The sequence below is a fragment of the Humulus lupulus genome, chromosome 2 (genome assembly GCF_963169125.1).
Source record: "Humulus lupulus chromosome 2, drHumLupu1.1, whole genome shotgun sequence".
In the NCBI taxonomy this organism is placed as follows: Eukaryota; Viridiplantae; Streptophyta; class Magnoliopsida; order Rosales; family Cannabaceae; genus Humulus; species Humulus lupulus.
This window is the reverse complement of record NC_084794.1, coordinates 181,032,653-181,054,273: the sequence shown is the minus strand read 5'-3', so window position 1 is coordinate 181,054,273 and position 21,621 is coordinate 181,032,653. Positions and strand designations below refer to the sequence as shown.

At 34.2% G+C, this 21,621-nt stretch overlaps 3 protein-coding genes across 3 annotated transcripts; 2 read left to right on the top strand and 1 right to left on the bottom strand.

Annotated features, from left to right (window-relative positions):
- Nucleotides 1-1,810: 1,810 nt before the first annotated feature.
- On the top strand, nt 1,811-4,277 carry LOC133814971 (uncharacterized). The gene is made up of 3 exons (XM_062247872.1): nt 1,811-3,637; nt 3,718-4,091; nt 4,226-4,277. Exons 1-3 carry the CDS (start codon nt 1,811-1,813, stop codon nt 4,275-4,277), a joined length of 2,253 nt encoding a protein of 750 aa, XP_062103856.1.
- A 2,955-nt stretch (nt 4,278-7,232) lies between these two features.
- On the bottom strand, nt 7,233-10,171 carry LOC133814970 (uncharacterized). Its single transcript, XM_062247871.1, has 3 exons — nt 9,543-10,171; nt 7,813-8,652; nt 7,233-7,721 (listed from the first exon to the last, which is right to left on the bottom strand). The coding sequence occupies exons 1-3, from the start codon at nt 9,960-9,962 to the stop codon at nt 7,233-7,235; spliced, it is 1,749 nt and encodes a 582-aa protein (XP_062103855.1). The 5' UTR covers nt 9,963-10,171.
- Nucleotides 10,172-10,720: 549 nt separating this feature from the next.
- LOC133814969 (uncharacterized) lies at nt 10,721-11,365 on the top strand. Its single transcript, XM_062247869.1, has one exon. It carries the CDS (start codon nt 10,721-10,723, stop codon nt 11,363-11,365), a length of 645 nt encoding a protein of 214 aa, XP_062103853.1.
- Nucleotides 11,366-21,621: the final 10,256 nt, after the last annotated feature.

Below are 21,621 nucleotides of genomic sequence, written 5' to 3'. Positions count from 1 at the left end.
CCTTGTATATATATATGTGTGTATATGTATATTTATATATAAAATATAAAATATAAAAGTTAGTTAATATATATATATATATTTTTTTTGTGCTAAAGAAATATATAAGTATCCAATTTTAAAATTTTGAGATATTTTCTTTAATGATTATTAAATTAATTTTATGTTTAATTAATTATGTGGTAAATTTTCAATTGGGAAAAACTTTATGGTAATTAATTAATTTTGATAACTCAATTAATTGTTTTAGATATTGATTGATTTATTTATTTTAGCAATTTATTTATTTATTTTGGTGATAAATGTAATGATGCATAAAGTTGTGTAACATGTCATATATGTTTTCATGTTAGGCCCATCAAATTAATATATCTAGCATCATTATTAAGTTATTTTTTGCATTTGGGCTTTAAATATAAGTATAATGATGACCCATTTTTTTGTTTAGAAAAGTGTGGGAAAACTCAAATAAAACTTTCATAAAATGTTAGGTTTTATTTGGGCCCAATTGAACATGTAAAGTTTAAATTCCTCTCTTGTGGGTGGTTCCACTTGTGAATGTCCATTTGCTTTGCATTACTAGATTGAGCTTAATCAATTGAATAACAATTAATAAAACAAATGTTTAAATTCCTGTCTTTTTTGGCTTTGTGTGGAAGTCAGGGAGTCTTAGTAGTGGGTTCGACATACTGAACCCATCTCTCCTCCATGCAAGCTCGAATTGTTAAGGCCTATTTACCTAAGTTGGACTTAATTGTATTAGGTTATTCTTTTAGTTGGACCTAGTGATTGATTAGAAACAAATTACTTCTAATTTTTGGATTAATTTTCAATGGGTATTTTTAGAATTAATGGAAAAATTATAAATATGGTTTATTGATTATTTTAATAATTTGGCAAACCCAAGTTGGTAATTTTCAAAAGAATAAAATACTAAATCGAGAAAAATTAAATAATGAGTTTTTAACATTTTGAATTTGATCTCCACCCTTGATTTAAGGGCAATTTTTATATATACGGCATTTCACCAAAAGAATTCGAAAAATACGGTAATCCATATTTCTTACAATATTACGGTAAAAGTGAAGCCCACAAGTCACGGAAGACCCAACCCAATACGGAAGACCCAATTTCCCACAATTATATACAGAAGACCCAACCCAACCATTACAACTCAGCCAATGTTTATGTAACATGCTGTACTCAATAAATATTCAGAGATCTCCAAGGATTTTAGCTTACAAAACCGAGAAAACTGGGAAAAAATGAGAAATTTTCTTCTGCAATCTACTGCAAAATTTCTGAATCGATGGGTCTACAAAAACAATTACACGACATCTGTTTTGTGGTAAGTTTCCTTGTTCTTCTATTTTGTTCTTGGAACATAATTTATAGCTTTCGGAAATCACTAAGATAAATCTAGCAAAAACATATATTTTAACACATATCTCCACAAAATCATATACAAATTTTACCATAGAAACATTTGAAAACCCTGAAAACCTTTTATAAAAAAAAAAAACTGTTACAATATTATAAAGATGTTTCTTAGATTGTCTCATCTTTAAGTTATTTGCTCTTGCTTGTGCAGAATTTGGTCATTTAAAAACCAATAAAGGGACGAGTTTATATGCTAAATTCTCATTTTATTGGGGGATGTGTTAATGAATAGCTTGTGCTGGATTGGGTAGTTTATAACCCATAAGGTATTTGTCTTTGCTAAATCTGTGATGCTCCTATTTTGTTTTATAATGAAAATATAAAGAATTTTACATATCAATCTAATTTTTCTTTTTATTCATCTGCAGACATGAATCCAATAACATCTTTGGTATATTATGATGGTCATTGTAATGAAAATAATGTGTATGAGGATTTCAAAATTCTGGGAGTGTTAATACCATTAGATTGCTCATTTACAACACTAATGAATATCTTGTCTACAGAGTTGTCTACCATTCTGTCAACAGAAAATGCAACAATTGAGTACCAGATTGCAGAAACATTGCCTCCATTGAAGATCAATAGTGATAGCTCTATACAATTCTACTTGGAGTGCAAAAGAAATGACAGAACACTCACAAAATACCCTTTGATAGTTTCTGTAACAGAGAACAACCAAACAATTACCTGTGGAGCACTTCAAAAGATGAGTTCTACTGTTGCTTCAAGTAGTAATAATATAGAGAATGATATTTCGGACACATCGACATTCTCTATAGATGAACCTCAAGAACTACCAAATTTTATTCAATTGGCAGATCAAATTACAGATTTGATTTTGGAGAAGGAACGACATGAATCAATTCCTGAACATATCGGAACAGAAACTACAATTATAACTCATGCAATTTCTGATGGAATAAGAGAAAAACAGGTATACAAAAACAAAGAGGTTCTTACAACAACAATTGGTCTCTATGCCATAAAAAACAATTTTCAATTCAAGGTCCACAAATCTTGCAAAAAAGAATATCAGTTGAAGTGCCTTGACTCAGAATGTACGTGGTCATTTCGTGCTGCAAGATATGGAAAGACAATTATGTTCCAACTTAGGAAGTTCAATCGTGCCCACACATGTTCCTTGGACATTATTCTTGGAGATCACCGACAAGCTTCAAGTAGTATGGTTGGGAATGTTGTGAAGACCAAGTTCACAGATCCAAAAACAAATTATAGACCTAAAGATATAGCTAAAGACATGTTGGACAGATATGGAGTTTCCATGAGTTACCAAAAAGCATGGCGATCTAAGGAAAAAGCAGTTAATTATGTACATGGTTCAAGTCAAGATTCCTACCGAGACATTCCACGATATCTGCACATTTTGAAGCACAAAAATCCAGGTACTGTAACAGATTTGGAAATTGATAGTCTAAACAGATTTAAATATCTTTATATGGCTATGGGACAATCAATTCTAGGTTGGAAACATTGCATTCCAGTAATTGTTGTTGATGGAACATTCCTAAAAGCTGCATTTGGCGGTACACTTCTCACAGCTTCAACACAAGATGCAAATAGACACATCTTCCCATTGGCTTTTGCTATAACAGATTCGGAAAACAATGATTCATGGGAGTGGTTCTTCAGAAAAATAAAAGAATGTTACGGAGAAAGAGAAGAGTTGTGTATAGTTTCAGATAGACACGAAAGCATAGAGAATGCTATAAAAAATGTCTTTCCAAATGTAACTCATGGAGTGTGCTCCTACCATCTTTTCTGCAACATAAAGACCAAGTTTAGAACAGATGCAGAAGCAACCAGTATTGCATTTCATGCTGCTGCAAAAGCTTATAACATGGAAGATTTTGAAAAATACATGAAGGACTTGGACAGTTTACATGAAGGAATCCGTCCTTTTCTGGCCAATGAGGTTAAATATGAAAAGTGGGCAAGAATCCACTCCAAAAGTCGTAGATATGCAGCTATGACTTCAAACATAGCTGAATCCATTAATGCAGCACTAAAAGAAATGAGAGAGCTTCCAGTAACAACATTACTCGAGTGCCTTAGAAACCTGATTCAAAAATGGAGCTACAACAACAAAAAAGAAGCAGAAGCAACGTTTACAGAATTGCCAAAGAAACAAGAGGAATACTTAAGAAAGAACTTTGTCAAGTCATTAAGAATGACTGTAAGTACAACAATTTCATTTATTTATAAATACCTCTGTATTAATATACTTCCTTGTTCATTATTATAATTTCATTGCAGGTAGAACCAGCTAGCACACTCATTTACAGTGTACACAGTGGTATAACAACAAACATTGTTGACATTGCAAAGAAATCTTGCACTTGTAACAAGTTTGATTTGGATGAATTACCTTGTGAACATGCCATGGCAGTCATTGGAAAGATGAACCTTCAGTATAAAAAATATTGTTCATATTATTTCACAAAACAAGCCATGTTGAACACCTATAATGCATCAATACATCCATTGGGAGATCCAAAAACATGGAGAGTTCCACCTAATGTTGAGGAAATAGAAGTACTACCTCCAAAGGGAAACAGAAAAAGTGGAAGGCCAAGGAAAAAAAGGTTTGTTTCAGCAAGAGAAGGGTCTTATCAGCTTAAATGTGGAAGGTGTGGAGAGCTTGGGCACAACCGAAAAACCTGCACAAACCAGCCTCTATTGAGAACAAAAAAACAAAAAAGCACTCAAAGCTTATAGATTGAAAATACTTTTTATTTGAATTTTGAAACTTTGTATGTTTCAGAACAGTGATTGGAACATTACTTATCACTATTACTTGTGATAAAGAATTATGAAATTTAATTGAATATATGGAATATTATAAAAACTTAGGAAAAAATTTGCATCAATATATCAGAATTAATGTTCAGGGCGTTATCTGTAAATTTTTGTTACATATTTGATACAGATATATTTGAAATGAATATTAATGTAACATTTTGTTACATATTTGTTACAGATATGTTACTAGTTTCTCACAGACACTTCCAATATCAAATAAATGGGAAATAAGTTCTTTTATCAGCTTATGTTACAGTTTTGAAACAAAAATATTTGATTTTCATTTGTAAATTTCCAGTCCATTTAAAAGGATTAACTTCAAAAGTTTGTAACGATTTGATACATATTTGAAACTGAAGTTATCGTGACTATTAATAGACGTTAAGTAATGCTACGCAATTTTGCATGAACTTAGGTTACAAACTTTTAACAGATGTTACCTAACACATGAAATATAAAAAAAAAGTTGTGAACTCAAGTTACAAACTTAAGACACCTCTGTACAACATTCCTCATAAAAAATGGCTAATATCAAAATTCATTGATATGCCACAGTATTCAAAATATTCAAACATGATACTTGCTTGAAAGTTTGCAAAACAAAAACACAAAAGTTATCTTGCCATAAGTATGTATCGTCTTTACAAGATAAAAGCCAAAATGTTAACTACTTTGATCCTCTCATACTTCCATTGCATTAATATTCAACATCTTCTTGCTCATTCTTCCTCTGAACTCCCCATCAGATAGATAGCCTTCATCTTTCTTTCTTTTAGCATGGACATATAGCTCGACTGCAATTTTGTTTCTCTGGAAACTAACATTCAGAGGATTGGGGATATTTTCAATAAGTCCATGCATAAGAAATTCAGCATACTTTATGATAAAAATCCCACAATCGCTACAAAAAAAAAAAAAAAAAACTCAAAATCAGTAATACATAAATGCATATAAACAAAATCATGCAACCAAAAAATAACAATAACTAAAAAAAAACCACTTACTTGTTACTCTGTTGTGGAACCTCATCATCAAACACAATGTCCAACGGGTGACACATATCAATGCCCTTGAATGCTTGTGCATTTAGATCAATATCTTCCCTTGACTCATAAAAATTATTTAAAGAAAGAAACAAGGGCAACAAAGTAGAATATGCTTCAACAACTTTCAACACTTTCTTATCCATAACTCTATTCCTCATTGAGTTGTAGACTTTAAAAAATCTCTGCTTCACGTTGAACTCACCAAGAATCCAATGATTACAGCCAACAGCAGTCATATTAATAGGGAATGAAACAAAATCTACTAGCGACCAAGGGGTGTTACAAAGCATTTTATAACCACAAATATACTAAAAAAGAACACTGTTATTCGATATAACAGATCGATCACAGTCACTTGACAGATACACATCATACAGAGCAGTGATAACTTGATCAAAAGAGTTATCTGTAGTAGTAACTCTAACCTTTATCAACTCACAATACTTGGCTTTTTTTCTAAGGTAATAAAATGCCACATTAATATGCTGAAAAAACAAGAAGCAAACCATAATAAGAATAATGAAAACAGTAAAACTAAAACAACTTAATAAGGAAAAAAATACCTCATTGTCCAAATCCCTCCCATCTTTAACTAAATCATAAAACCAAAATTTTCTCTCAATCTCAGTTACACAAAACTGAAATGGCTCCTTAATGATACTATTATTATCATCAAATTTCTTATACCTATAACAAATATAAACATTTAAAAGTGAATTATGGTGAAACAGAAACTGAAATACAAAATAAATAAAAAAACAATTAAAAAATAGAAGCATACTTATTATTTTTTCTCAGCCCCAGAGAAAACCACTTGTTAAAAGAGTCTTGGTCATTTTGATTAGGCAGATAAAAAAGATTGTCTCCAAAAGCATATCGTCCCACAACCTTCCTTTTAGACTTCACAACCTCCAAATGTTTCATATCCTCAGAAGAAGATGATCCAAATTGGTTCACAAAAGGAGATTGCAAAACTGTAGTTGGCTTTGGATTCCTTTTGCCAACAACAGGAGTAGACACAACTACTAGATTCATCAAAGAACCAGCAATGGGTGTTGCCATAACAACTTCCTAGAAACAAAAATAATATGAAAAACTCAATAATACAACTATTGGAAAATATTGCAAAAAGAAAAAAAAAATACAATATCTGCCATGTTTAGTGACCTTTTTCTTTGCCAAATCACCAACGGCTGCATGAACAACTTTATCAAAAATCTCCACATTCATGTTGTTAAAAATATGAGCCTCTTCTTCTAGATCTTTAACAACATCATCTACATCATCATGAGGTTTGACAATATTCTATGGAAAAACAAAATTTTAGAAATTAATACAGAAATACACAAATACATTACCTTGAAAAAAATACAAATCATGAAACCAAAATAACCTGGTCATAGCTTTGGAAAAAAAAGTTGTAAATATAATAAAAAAGAATAATTGCCAAACAAAACATTCCAAAATTCATAAGTTTACAAAAACATAACAAAGTTTATACATGCTCTGGAAAAGTCTTGTACAAAACTAACTTAGAAATTAAAAGTTTACAAATTAATAACAAAAGGTTTACAAAACAAGAATTCTAAACTTTCTCTTCCACTTCTCATACTCCAATGGAAACAAAATCAGATTCCTATCAAAAAGGGAAAACAAAAATTAATAAAAAGAAAATATTAATTATATATATTAACAGAAATATAAACATCTATAAAATATAAAATAAAAAATAACAAACCAACCAAGCAATAAAATTAATATTTAGATAAGTATACATACCATTGTTTCTTCAACATCATTCCCAGTAGTCTTCTCATTCTTATTTACTGTATCATTCTTATCATCTGCAATTACCATATCTCCAGCAGCATCTTCTTGCATTGCTTGAATGCATTCATCAAAAACTTGGGTAAAACTTTCATTCTAAAAAGACTTATCCTTTTCCTTTAAAACACCACCACCACCAGAAGTATCACCAACATCAGCTCCCACAAAACCAACATCAACAGGATCAATATCATCATTAATACCACATGATTTTGGCCTCAACTCACCTAACATTTCCATAACTGCCTTGTATTTTAAATCTTGATCGTTTTTCAAATTAACCAACATCTCCATCAATGCCCTATGTCTAGATTCACTAGCAGGCTTTAAAAATGCAATTTCCTTAGACATAATGTTACACTTCTTCTGACATTCATCCACAATAATTTTCAGATCAGAAAAACCAAATGTCACACAAGGAACATAGGATGATGAAGGAGCCTCACTGGTTGGTTTCTTTGGAGGAGCAACAAAATCATCATCCTCAAAATCAGCAACATTCAAATCCTTGTTGCACTGGAAAAAACCTTCAAGCTTGAAGGCATTGTTCTCTTCATCAGTGGGCAAAACTTTAACAATTTTGGTCTGCAAATAACAACACAGAAAAATCAATTTACAATATTAAAAAAATCAAATAAATTCATATATAAAGAAAAGCAAAAAGAATAAAAATTACCTTATGTAATGAAAACACATTCCTCTCAAGCTCCTTATGAGATGGGATTGCAACAGATGACCAATTTATAATCCTAGGCAGACCACAACTAACCTTCTCACAATAAGTTCCCTCTAAACTAGGAATTGATTCGTAAATGAAAACTTGGAAAACAAATGGCAAACCATTCAACTTATAGGTTGGGTAAGAACCTTGTCTAGTAATAACAACTTCATTTTCCCTTAAAGCATCTCTCAAAGATGAGAGAGTCACATTAAAAATATCCTTTCCCCATGGAAAATGATTAAAACCACCACTATCACAAAGATACAAGTCAGTTTTTTCAATGTTCTTCTCTTTTTGCCAAGCATACAAAAAGTTAGTGATCAGGTAAAGTACAGCCATCCTAACAGCCTCATCATCATTATCAAAATTGGCAGCCTTAAACCTTTCTTCAACAATAATTCTTGAAATGCCCCTTGTATGGTCACCAAAAAATTTAGAATACAATCCAATAGGATTACTATTCTTAATTCCACCTCTATCAATGTCACCAAACACATTTAACCCAGACAATAACCCAAATTCACCCAAAGAAAACCTAATCATCTTTCCACAAACTTTAAACCACATTTCATTTAAGTTTGGCTGGTTAACTTCTCTCAACAAAACATGGTGAACCAATTTAGCTTGATTAGCATAAGATTTAAGGTTTAGAAAATGACCAAAGCAAGTCTTACTAAACAAAACCTTTTGAGAGTCAGTCAATTTTTCTGAGATCACATTGATCTTCTCAAAACCACAGTGAAAATTGACTCTTGCTCTATAATGATCCTCATGTTTGATAAAACATTCCATATGCTGCATAGAATAATAGACAACCAATATTAACAAACTTGTAACATAAATTTACAAAATAATAAAATATATCATCAAACTTGAAAAATATAATCCACATTGTTTGGTATGATACCTGAGTCAAGAACAGAATTTTAAAACAAGACAAATCAATGATTAGATGACAAGAAAAACACAAATTGATGAATTGAAATTAAAACAGATAGAATCAAAACTTGAAAAAATGAAAACATATTTCAATAATATAAAACCTATTATCTTTAAATACAAAAACTACCAAATTGGAACCTGTAACATATGTTTACAGTAAACAAAAACATATTTACAACATCGGTAAGAACATTAACAACCTTGTAACACTTCGTTACAAAAACTAACAATATAGGACCTGTAACATATGTTTACAAAAAAACAAAAACATGGTTACAAGATCAGTAATACCATTAACAAACATGTAACATATAGGTACAAAAACCTAACAAAAATTAACAAAATTAAAAATATAACTCAGATCAGAGCATTAACAACATAGAAAACATATTTCAAGAATATAAAACCTAATATATAAAATACACAAACTACCAAATTAGAACCTGTAACATATGTTTACAGAAAACAAAAACATATTTACAACATCGGTAAGAACATTAACAACCTTGTAACACTTCATTAAAAAACTACCAAATTATGACTTGTAACATATGTTTACAAAAATGGAAAACAAGGTTACAAACATCGGTAATACCATTAACAAACCTGTAACACTTTGATACAAAAAAATAACAAATGTTAACAGCAACAAGACAAAAAGACCCATAAAAAACAGATTCAAAACAGATTCAAAAACAGATAAAAAAGATCAAAACAAATTTAAACGAAACAACCATAAATACCTTCGGTTTATCCAGTAAACCAACATTCTTCTTCGCAATTTTTCTGTTAGCCTTGCACTTTACTCGACTAGAACCTCCAATCGATAGTTTCTTAGATTTCTTCGCACTGACTTTTCTCTTTGACAATGCAACATGTTTTCGCTTCAACTTTTTCCCAATTAAGTCAGCACTCGCATGCATGTTGCCCTCCTTCAACTCATTTGAACCACCAACATCATCCTCGATCACATTAGGAAGGGGAGAATCTGATGAATACTTCAAAACAGCTTTCCCTTTAGACAAAGGAGAAAGATTACTCTTCAGAAGTTTCCCCTTCGTTTCGGCAGACTCTTGATCCTCGGATTGCTTCGAGGCTCCTGGGCCAGAGAACGCAGCACCCGACCGAGCAGGAGATGCAGACCCCGCACGAGTGACAACCATTGTTTAACCAGTCAATGCCAAACGATTTTGAAAAAAAATGAAGAAACTCAGTTAGGTTTTCGGATGAAGAAAAAGAAAAAATGAGAAACAAGGGAGAATGAAACAGATGAAAGAGAAAGAGAATACAATAAAACTTCGGGGTTTGAAATTTGAAAAAAAGACTTTATAAAAAACCGTTAATTTGGAATAAAAAACCGTATAAAAGTAGGAAACCGTATATTTCAAATTTTTTTGCTTTATACAGTGTATTATGTAATTTTCCCTTGATTTAACGAGGTTAGGGTTTAGTGGGGCCCAATGGCGCTTTGATTTCATCTCCCTACGGAAGGTGTTCACTGGACTCTTAACATGGTTGAATTTCTTAGGATAGATGGTTATAAATGTACCTTCTATAGACTCATCCCTACGATGACTATAGGAATTAAGTCTATGATAATCAACACCATGGGTCAAACTCATAAAGTAAGAAATAATTTGTTTTTGTTACTTTGATCGAATGGATAGGTTATTAATAAAAGTTTAGGATGTTTTATTTATTGAATTGTTTCTCTATTTGACTAAGTGAATATTTGTGACTCTCGCCTACCGGGACACATAGGTTCATGGCTAGCTGAAAAAGTTAAGAAATAGAAAGATAAGTTTTTAGTATTTACTTATCTTTAAACATTGTTTATATGTTATGCTATTTCTGAAACTTTTATGAATGAATGTTTGTCGAACAATGCATTGATTTCTACTTTATTTATAATTGTAGCTCTATGGCCTCCAACCCCATTATCTCTCTTTTGTCCACAGAGTTGTTAACCGGCGAGAACTTCATGAAATGGAAGTCTAATATCAACATAGTGTTGATCGGCGACAACTCAAAATTTGTGATGACTGAAATTGAACCTGACTTTCCTGGAGAGAACGCCTCGAAGGCTGTGAGGGAGAAGTATGATCGTTGGACTACTGCCAACAACAAGGCCAAGGCCTACATGCTCGCCAGCATGTCAGAAACGCTAAGGACTAAGATAGAGAATGTCGAAACTGCTTACGACATCATGGAGCAACTCCAAGAAATGTTTGGGCACAAGTCAGCGCAAGATAGTTTCGAGGCTACCAAGAAGTATGTGAATTGTAGGATGGCACTTGGCCAACATGTTCATGATCATTTTATTAAGATGATGAACTACTTCCAAGAAGCTGAGTTGCATAGAGCAACAGTAGATGAGAAGACTCAAGTTGGAATCATTCTCAACAGCCTTGCACCTAGTTTCCTTATGTTCACCACGAACTATTTTCTTAACAAGTTGGACTATGGAATGACTCAATTATTGAATGAGCTCCAGATGTATGAAGGAATAAATGGTGGACCGAGTAAAGGACCTGAGAAGAAGGCTGCTACTACCGGGGGTGCTTAGGGTGAGGCTAACCTAGCCTCTTCCTCGAAGAGCAAGAAGAGAAAGGCAAGGAAGGACAAAAAGAAGGCTAAGAAGCAAGCAGCTGGAAAGGCACTGGCAACTGAAAAGCCTGCTGGAGCAAAGCCAACTAGCAATGTAACGCCCTACTACCTTAGAGCCATTACCAAGTGAGTTTTAAGACAAAACAGTGCAATGAACTCGCTAACCGAGGTTTTGAAACGAAAGTGTGACTAATTAAAAGTTAAGGCTGTAATCTTTGAAAATGCGTTGATTCAATAAAAACTTCTAGTATTAAACATTTGGGATCCCAAAATAAGGTTTGAAAACCGTTTACATCTTGAAATAAGTTTACAGTTGATCAGTTCTAAATTCATAGATTATTACAGCCATTTTCGAATAAACCCCCAACCAAAGCAGTCGGGCAGGCCAAACATGTACGCGTCGCTTCACGCTCTCCGTACTCATGGTTGGTTGACGCAGCCATTGCCCTTACCTGCAACACGGAGCACCCGTGAGCCGAAGCCCAGCAAGAAAACTCATGCAGAACATAACATATGCAATTTATACAGTTTATCATAACAAATAATCCACATATAAACAAGTCAACCATTAGACTAAGCAAACACGGCCATGCCGCCCCAGAAGCCTTACCAAAGCCTGGGGTTTCGGTCCTCACCGTAAGGATATCACATGTATCCACCGGGCCCTGCCCTGACTATAAGCATCCCATGTGCTAAGTGTTACTTCCGGCTCCGCTGCCGTACCCGGCCTACGCCGCACTCGGCCCTTGCCGTTCATTTCATTATAATCATATATAGCATGAATCAAGCAACATTCAAACAAATGCCAATTTATTTAAATCTTCACCCTAACATGTAATGCAATATAGGGCCATGCCCGGCAATCATCTCATCATGCAACATGCAATATAGGGCCATGCCCGGCAATCACACTATGGGCCCATGCCCTATCCTACGGGTGTTATAGTTTTCTTACTTGTATCCCGAGCTTCACAATGCACCAAAGTCACGAGCACGGTCCTCTAGCACGAGCCTCTCCAATAGCCTAGTCACAACACACATAAAACAGTTTTTAATACTAACCAACCCAAAACCACTTCCCGGGACCAATCCCGCACTCTCGGGGCCTCTAAAACCTTAAAACAACACCCCGGAGACATCCCTCGAACCCCCGGAGCAAAGGCCTAAAATTGCCAAAAATGATATCCTGAAATTGGCCTTGTGCCGCGGCACCCAGCAAGTCAGGGGCTCCACGCCGCGACACGCAAAAACTGTGTCGCGGCACGCCTTCACAGGCCCAGAATTCTGGGTTTTCCTTCGCGTTTTCACCGAGTTAAAACCTTCCCAAATCATACCAAACCAATACCCAAACCCCAAAATCAATTTAAGACTTTAAATGGACCATCTAACAACCCATAAACACTAGATTCAAACTCAAAACACAATCACACTGACAAATCCACCCAATTGATTTCAACTTCAACAACTTAAACCCATAGGCCAAAAACACAAACCCAAGCTTGAAAAACCTAAACCATACCTCAAAAATCTTAAACCACAACAGATAAAACTCTTAAAATTGTCTAGGATCCTTACCTTTAAGTGGAGAATCCACCCTTTGCTTCCTTGAATCCATCTCCAAGTCTCCAAAATCAGCTCCTTCCCCTCTTCTTCTTCTTCTAGCTTTTCTTTCTCTTTATTTTTAACAAAACCAAACAATGACCAAGCCCCAAACCGTGTACCCCATATAACCCAGCTGCCATATATCAAATTCCCAGCCAAATGACCATTTTACCCCTCCTTGCCTATCCTTTCCCAACTAAACCTCAAGGGCACTTAAGTCCTTTTACTTTTATTTCATTTCTACCATTTTTTATCTAGAACTTGTTACTCTTAGCAGTAACTAATGGTTACCCAGGTTACTCAATCACCAATAACCATTACCCGCTAAATCTCAATCTTAACCATAAAATTCCCAAAGTACCCCTAGGCTCCTCCCGAGCCGGGTATAGAAATCCCGTTGTGACTCTTAAGTTAACTAGCTCTCAAGGACCGTCTCGGCACGTGCATCACAATAATAACACCACACTCACGTGGTACAATTCACAGAATACAATTATCACATATATGCCCTCAGCGGGCTAAAATTACCAATCTACCCCTATCATGCAAACGGGGTCCACATGCATAATTATTTCACCTAACATGCATACTAACCACGTAGTCATGCATCTCAATGTTCAATTAGTCATATAACATGCTTTAAATCATAACCATGCATTAAACTCATAAAATCACACATAAATTCCATTATGCCCTCCAGGCACACTAATCAAGGCCCTTGAGCCTTATTAGCGATTTTGGGTCGTTACAAGCAAGAAGGCTAAAGGACAGTGTTTCCACTGCAAGGAGGAGGGGCATTGGAAGCGTAATTGCCCCGCCCTCAAGGCAACTGGAACCAACGGTAATAATAATTATTAGTCTTGGATGCATGTGTTTTAGAGGATGATTCTTCTGTTTGGATAGTTGATTCAGGATCCACTAATCATGTGTGTATTTATTTGCATCTACTTAGCAACTGGAAAACGGTGAAAGAGGGTGAGTTAAAGCTTAGAGTTGGAAATGGTGAATTTGTGGAGGTCAAAGGGAAAGGACAAGCCCGTTTAAATTTTGGAAATAAACTTATGTTGTTGGATGATGTTTATTTTATTCCAAACTTTAGTAGGAATTTAATTTCAGTTTCTTTATTACATCAACAACGATTTGCTGTTACTTTCACAAGTTTTAATATATCTATTTCATTTAATGGATGTGAATTGTGTGTTGGATGTATGGAAAATGGCTTGTATATTTTGCGAACTAATGAATCACTCGCACTTAACAACGAATTGTTTAAGGTAGCTAATCCTAGGATCGCCAAACGACAGAAGATCGATAATGATCACATGACATACCTTTGGCATCTTCGCCTTGGTCATATTAACTATGATAGGATTAAAAGACTTACAAAGGCTGGGCCTTTGAAGGAACTCACAATGAGTGATTTACCTGTTTGTGAATCTTGTCTGGAAGGTAAAATGACCAAGCGTCCATTCTTTACAAAAGGAGAAAGGGCCAAAGTACCCTTAGGGCTCGTTCATATTGACGTCTGTGGACCCCCAAAACCAGTTAGGTAAAACTTTAAAGATCTTGAGATCTGATAGGGGTGGAGAATATTTGGATGATCAGTTCCAAGATCATCTTACTAAGTGTGGGATTCTGTCTTAACTCACTGTCCCAGAGACTCTGCAACAAAATGGTGTAGTTGGTGTTGGAACCGAACGTTGTTAGAAATGGTTAGGTCAATGATTAGTTATTCAACTCTATCACCGTCTTTCTGGGGGTATGTCATTCAGACCGCTAATGACATTTTAAATGTTGTACCGTCTAATGTTATCTCCAAAATGCCTCTAGAACTATGGAATGGATGTGAACCTAGTCTACGCCATTATAAAATTTGGGGGTGTTCTGCTCATGTCCTGAGGAAAAAGAAAGGAAAGCTAGAATTGCGAATTGAGGTTTGCTTATTTGTAGGCTATCCTAGAGGTACTCGGGGAGGTCTGTTTTATAGTCCAGTTGACAAGAAAGTGTTTGTTTAAACAAACGCTACTTTTCTAGAAAAAGACTACATGAAAAACTTCAAACCTCAGAGTAAAATACTGTTGGAAGAAATGCAATCAGGAGGAAATGTTCATCCCATACCAATGCAAATCAACGAGAACGTGGAAGAAGAAAAGACAGCTGGTCCAAGTCAGATGGTTACGCTGCCTCGTTGCAGTGGGAGGGTTTCTCGGAACCCGGAATGCTACGGGATGGATGGTGAAACCAATATGGTAGTAACCAACACTTGTGAGGATGATCCATTGTCCTTTAAACAAGCAATGATTAGTTCTGAAAAGGATCCATGGCTCGAAGCCATGAACCAGGAAATGGAGTCCATGTACTCCAATTCCGTCTGGGATCTTGTAGAAGCGCCGATGGAATTTAGGCCCATTGGATGCAAGTGGATCTACAAGAAGAAAAAAGGAGCTGATGGAAAGGTTGAGACATATAAGGCTCGACTTGTGCCAAAGGGTTATACCCAAAGAGAGAGAGAGAGAGAGTTGACTATGAGGAAACTTTCTCTCCAGTGGCCATATTAAAATCCATTCGCATACTCTTATGCAACTCTTGATTATGAGATTTGTCAAATGGACGTGAAGAAAACATTTCTAAATGGCTTTCTTGATGAGACCATTTATATGGATCAACTAGAAGGATTTGTAGTAGCTGGACAGGAAAAGAAAGTTTGCAAGCTCAATAGGTCTATAATGGTCTTAAAAAAGCTTCGTGCTTCTGCAACTTAAGGTTATATGAAATAATTAAACCTATGGTTTTGAGCAGAACGTTGATGAACCATGTGTTTACCAACTGAGGCAAAATGACGTGAAAGTGTTCTTGGTACTTTATGTAGATGATATTTTGCTCATTGGCAACAATGTCAAGAAATTATCAGACATAAAGAACTGGCTCGGGACCAAATTTCAGATGAAAGATTTGGGGGAAGCTAGTTACGTTCTCGATATCCAGATCATTCAGGACAGGAAGAACAAGATGTTGGCACTATCTTAAGCAGTGTACATAGATAAGGTACTTGAACGTTTCTCTATGACAAACTCGAAGAAGGGACTGTTGCCATCCCGATATGGAGTTCACTTTCTAAGAAGCAGTCTCCACAGACTCCTCAAGAGGAAGAAGAGATGAAACAGATTCCCTATGCATCCGCAGTTGGAAGTCTTATGTATGCTATGTTATGCACTAGACTAGACATCTGCTATGCATTGGGAGTTGTAAGCAGGTACTAGTCAAATCCTGGTAGACAACATTGGGTAGCGGTCAAGCACATACTGAAGTATCTACGAAGAACAAAGGATTATATGCTGGTCTATTCAGGAGGTTCACTGGACCCGATAGGCTACACTAATTTTGATTTTTAGACAAATGTCGATAACACGAAGTCTACTTCTGGAATGGTGTTTACTCTTGGGGGTGGAGCTGTGATTTGGAGAAGCGTTAAGCAGACTGCCATTTCAGATTTCACCATGGAGGCTGAGTACATAGCTGCATCTGAAGTGGCTAAGGAAATAGTCTGGCTGAAGAAGTTCTACGTGGATCTCGGTGTTATTCCAGGAAAGGATAAATTACTCATATTGTACCGTGACAATAATGGGGCTATAGCGAATTCGAAAGAACCTCGAAGTCATAAAAGAGCAAAGCATATAGAGATGAAATACCACATCATTAGGGAATATGTGTCTAGGGGTGATGTCAAGGTGATGAAGATAGCATCGGAAGACAATTTGGCGGATCCTTTTACCAAGACTTTGGCTGAGAGTGTTTTTGTGAAGCATGTAGAGGGAATGAGTTTGAAAAACATATCTCATTTGTTTCAAAAGGGCAAGTGGGAGTTTGTTGGGTTTTATGCCCTTAATAAAACCATATTTCTTATGTAACACGTTATTATTATCAATAAAAGAAGTAGAAATTATTTTGTTTATTCAATAGCATTGTTCGCTTGTTTTATTACATGTTTATTCAACTAATACAAACATTCATAAAATCCCGAACATATGGATAGTTACAATTATAGTGACTAAGTCACAATGGATTATAGTTGTAATTATATGTTCTAAGATTAGATCAATGCATTGAATTTTCACTAATTATGAAATCTACGATATGATCTACTTACACATTCGGGGTGTGATGTATTGTCCAAGGCATTGACCAAGTAGATATGATCAGATGTATTTTGTTACATCGGACTAGGACCGATATTGATTATTGATTGATAAATAAGTATCGTTGTTATCGAATCTAATCAATGTCTCAACGTTGACCATTGGTTAAGTCGATCTTAATTCTAAGTGATAATATTCTGCTAATTATATTATTTAAATCTTTTGACTTGTTCGTTACCAACTTACCCTACGGTCTAGCCCATACTTACATCTTGGAGATTTAGTAGTGTAATTGAGTGGGAGTATTATTCATAGATATGAAATCTATAACTTCTGTATGAGAAGTGAGAAGATGATTTCCTTAATTGCTTTGTTCAAAAGGTTAAATGATTGAGATCTCATTTCTGTGATTAAGTTCACAGAAATGTCATTTATAAGGAACTTAGTGGGAGTTAAGGATAAAATACTGATGAGGGGTAAAATGGAAATTTTCACCCAGCTTGTTAGTAAGTCATCGATAGAGGATTGACTATCTGTAATGGTTATAACAATGAATAACTTATTTATTGTTTGGAAAATACGTTCTATGAATTCAAGAGTTCAATTCCAAGTCTATAGTGGAGTCACAAGGAATTAATAAGATAGTGAAATTATTCGTAATTAAATTAACGGTAACTTATTGGAGCTTGATTTCATGGATCCATAGTCCTCGCATCACCTTTGAGTAAATAATATAGAATATCTCAATTAATTGATTTAATTATCAGTTAGGGTTTTTTAAAGTTGACTAGGTCAATTTTGGAAAATTTATAGAGATATGAGATTTAGAGAATAAAAGAGAATCTTTGAGTAAATTTATTAATATTGATAAATTGGTGTCAATACAAATAAATAAAATTAAATCAAGTTTCAAATTATAATTAGTTAATTTGAATAAGGATTTAATTAATTAATTAAAAATAAATAAATAGAAGGTTTTAAATTTAGGCCCAATTGTGATTTAAATTCAAAATAAAGGTATTGGGTTCAAATCCATTTTGTGGGAGCCCAAATATTTTATCTTTTTGTTTATTATTTTAATTAATTTAAATTTAATTTAAATTTAAATAAAGCCCATTAAGTTGTCTATATAAGGAATATGATATCTAGGGTTTTTAGAAGTTAGTCTTAATTGATTCATTGGGTAAGTGAAAACCTAGACACTCTAATAATTTCTTAGCCACTATCTCTTATTCTCTTCTAGATCTCTGTCTCATGCGTTGAGAACTAGCCCACACTAGTTCTAGGTTGATCAAAGGCTTGGTGAGGAAGACTGTGTTGTTGATCTAGTTCAATCTCTTGATAATACTCTGCTACAGAAATGAATCAAGGGTTAGAGAGATTGAAGGAATGAGTTGTTCCCGTTCTGCTGCGTATTCGTAAGTTTCTACATCTTTGTGTTTATGTTAATTTACGAATCTGATGTTCATATGTATGTCATGTTATTCTATGCTTCTATTATGTATTTGGAAAAATAATAGGAAGCATGCTTCTAGATTAAAATTCCAAGATCCAACACCCCCACACTTTAAGACAACTAGTATTTGGTTTCTTTCCTTTCCATAACTCATATGAAGATATATTGTTTTTGTAAAACCCTGTAATCCTAACCCAAGACCACACTAGGGTACTAGTCATTTTAAATCATTTTAAAGATAGAAAACTAAATGATAGACTAAATAATGCATAAAAATTCATTAAAACATTATTATTTAAAATATGCAGTATTCAGATATTCGTAATTTAAAATAAAACATTGATTTAAATGTTAGTAAACAAACAAAACTATTTCCTGTCTCAATTCACAATAAAACATCTTTAACACCATATGAAAAAAAATGTCAAGTAAAACTTTGTCGTTTACATCCCTTTGATCATAACAAGGTTGAGCGGCTCTAATGATATACATTCCTTTCTGGATTGGACTTCACTTGTCGCCATGAAACAAATCAACGTATGACACCTGCAACACAAAGTACTCGTGAGCTAACGCCCTGTTAGAAGAGTTGTGTAGGACACAACCCTCCAACCCATACTAAGACAACATATAACCAAAAATATTATATTCATGGCAATACTAAACATACACATTCTATTCATAAGACAAGATATAACTATAACATAACATATTCACAATCAAAATAAATCATACAAAAAACATAACTAACATAACACATCATACCATATCGGAATCACTCTAGCCGTAGACCAATACTATTCTGGTCAAGTGTGCAACCGAGCACAGCGTAAGCATGCATTTCAACATATCATAAGCATGCAATTTATCGTAACGTAAACATGCAAATTACCATATCGTAAGAATGTCACGCAAAAAATACAACATATACATACATATCACAAATACACATATCATGCATAGCTTGAAACGTAAATCATACTTATGACATATAAATAAAATATTCTTAAGTACGTCGAGCGTACATCCTGCGTGCAGGTGTCCACTCTTTTTACCTCAGATCCAAGCAGCAAAAATAATTTCATTCCCTTCAAGTTCCCTTACCGAGCCCTAGTCACAACATAGAACGCCAAAATCTTAATTTTCATACCAAAGCAAGACTTTGTTAAAAATGCACCAATTCCCCTCCTAATGTTGATTCATTCTCAAAATGTCATCACAAAAGTCCCAAAACTATTCTACACAGAATCCCTAATCGAAGACACACAAATCAAAACCAAAACATAAAGCTAAACAAAAATCCTCTTTCTAAGTGAGTAGCGCAGTCGCGCCAGGGCCTGGGCGTGGTTGCGCTCACAAAGAGTTTTTACTTTCTTGACGTGTAGTGCGGTAGCACTAGGCTTGAGCGCAGCCGCACTCGACGAGATTTTAGAAATTGCAGGATGGGATTTTTAACCCAATTTCCCCAAGAACACGAACTTAAACATCATTAAACCCATATTTCAACATACAACAATTCCATTATAAAAAAAAACAACATTCCTAAACATATCTAATCATTAATTTATCATCAATTTATGCATTCATTCAAAATTATCATAAATGGATGGTTAGGGTTCAAGAACCCTAACTTCATATTCAACCTCTAGACAACTATTAACCATAACCTAAATTCTTAATTATTACCCATAAATCATTCCCTATCACGTTTTCACCATTATATCCCAATCATAGACATCCTAATATGCAATTCTAACAATTAAATCATGACTTCTACCTCCAATTCCCAAAAAAAATAATAACCATACCCTATAGTAAATTCCTAATTCACCAATCCTTCTAGATCTGAGAGAGTGAAATATTCCTTGATTCGCTTGAGAAAGTGGAAGCCATATTACGACATGCTTAGCCGTAAGTCTCATCTTAATATGCTTATACTAACCCTATAACCAAAAGACTAATTTACCCCCAATTCTAACTCTCTCATAACTAGGATCAAGTCCTTTTAGTAATTTCACATAAAGCTAATAGTTTTCAATTTCCTTAATTAACTTATGGCCCAAAAGTCATCTAAATTATATTAAGGCCCTTAATTACATATTATGTGACATTTATGCCCTTACAACTTGAATAAATTATTGTTGTTACTCATAACTGTACACATTTTCAACAATTGCTCACATAACATATTTCAAATCATAAACATTGTCAAATAGACACATAAACATGTATTCACATAAAATTACAAGAATGCCCCTAATGGTTACCATATTACGAAAATACCCCTCAAGGGTAAAATTACTGAATTGCCCTCACAGGCCAAATGACAAAAATACCATGACATGCTTGGACATATATTACACTTTTTCTTCATGGGAATACAATTCAAAATATGACATGCAGATAGCAAAGCTTCACCCCACAAATTAAAACTCAATTTTGAATGTAATAGCATAGCATTAATCATCTCAAGAAATGTTCTATTTTTCCTTTCTGCTATACCATTTTTTTTGTGGAGTATAAGAGGTTGTACATTCATGTATTATTCCATGCTCTTCACAAAGCAACTTGAGATCATTTAAAAAATATTCACCACCACTATCACTTCTAAGCACTTTTATTTTCCTTTCTAATTGATTTGCAACTTCCGCTTTATAGGCTTTAAACACATTAAATGCTTCATGTTTGTTCTTAAACAAATATACATATGTGAACCTAGAGCAATTATCTATGAAAGTAATAAAATATCTACTTCCTCTTCTAGTCAGATTTCCATTTAGTTCACATAAATCACTTTGTATCAAATTTAACAATTTAGAATTTCTTTCAACATTAGGAAAATGTTTCTTTACCATTTTGGATTTAACACATATTTCACATTTATCATGCTCAACATTATCACAATCAATCAATCCACATTTAATTGTGATAAATCCTATATGTGCAAGTCTAACATGCCACAAAGTAATAGAATTTGAGTCAAGCATATAACAAGAAGAACTAGAAGTTTTATTATTCATA

Excerpts from the sequence above, each read along its gene's own strand:
- LOC133814971 (XM_062247872.1), top strand. The coding sequence starts at position 1,811 with ATGAATCCAATAACATCTTTGGTATATTATGATGGTCATTGTAATGAA. Across the intron at positions 3,638-3,717 it reads TCAAGTCATTAAGAATGACT|GTAGAACCAGCTAGCACACT; the intron begins GTAAGTACAACA and ends ATTTCATTGCAG. Across the intron at positions 4,092-4,225 it reads TATCAGCTTAAATGTGGAAG|AACAGTGATTGGAACATTAC; the intron begins GTGTGGAGAGCT and ends TGTATGTTTCAG.
- LOC133814970 (XM_062247871.1), bottom strand. The coding sequence starts at position 9,962 with ATGGTTGTCACTCGTGCGGGGTCTGCATCTCCTGCTCGGTCGGGTGCT. Across the intron at positions 8,653-9,542 it reads GTTTACTGGATAAACCGAAG|CATATGGAATGTTTTATCAA; the intron begins GTATTTATGGTT and ends TATTCTATGCAG. Across the intron at positions 7,722-7,812 it reads ATGTGTTTTCATTACATAAG|ACCAAAATTGTTAAAGTTTT; the intron begins GTAATTTTTATT and ends TGTTATTTGCAG.
- LOC133814969 (XM_062247869.1), top strand. The coding sequence starts at position 10,721 with ATGGCCTCCAACCCCATTATCTCTCTTTTGTCCACAGAGTTGTTAACC.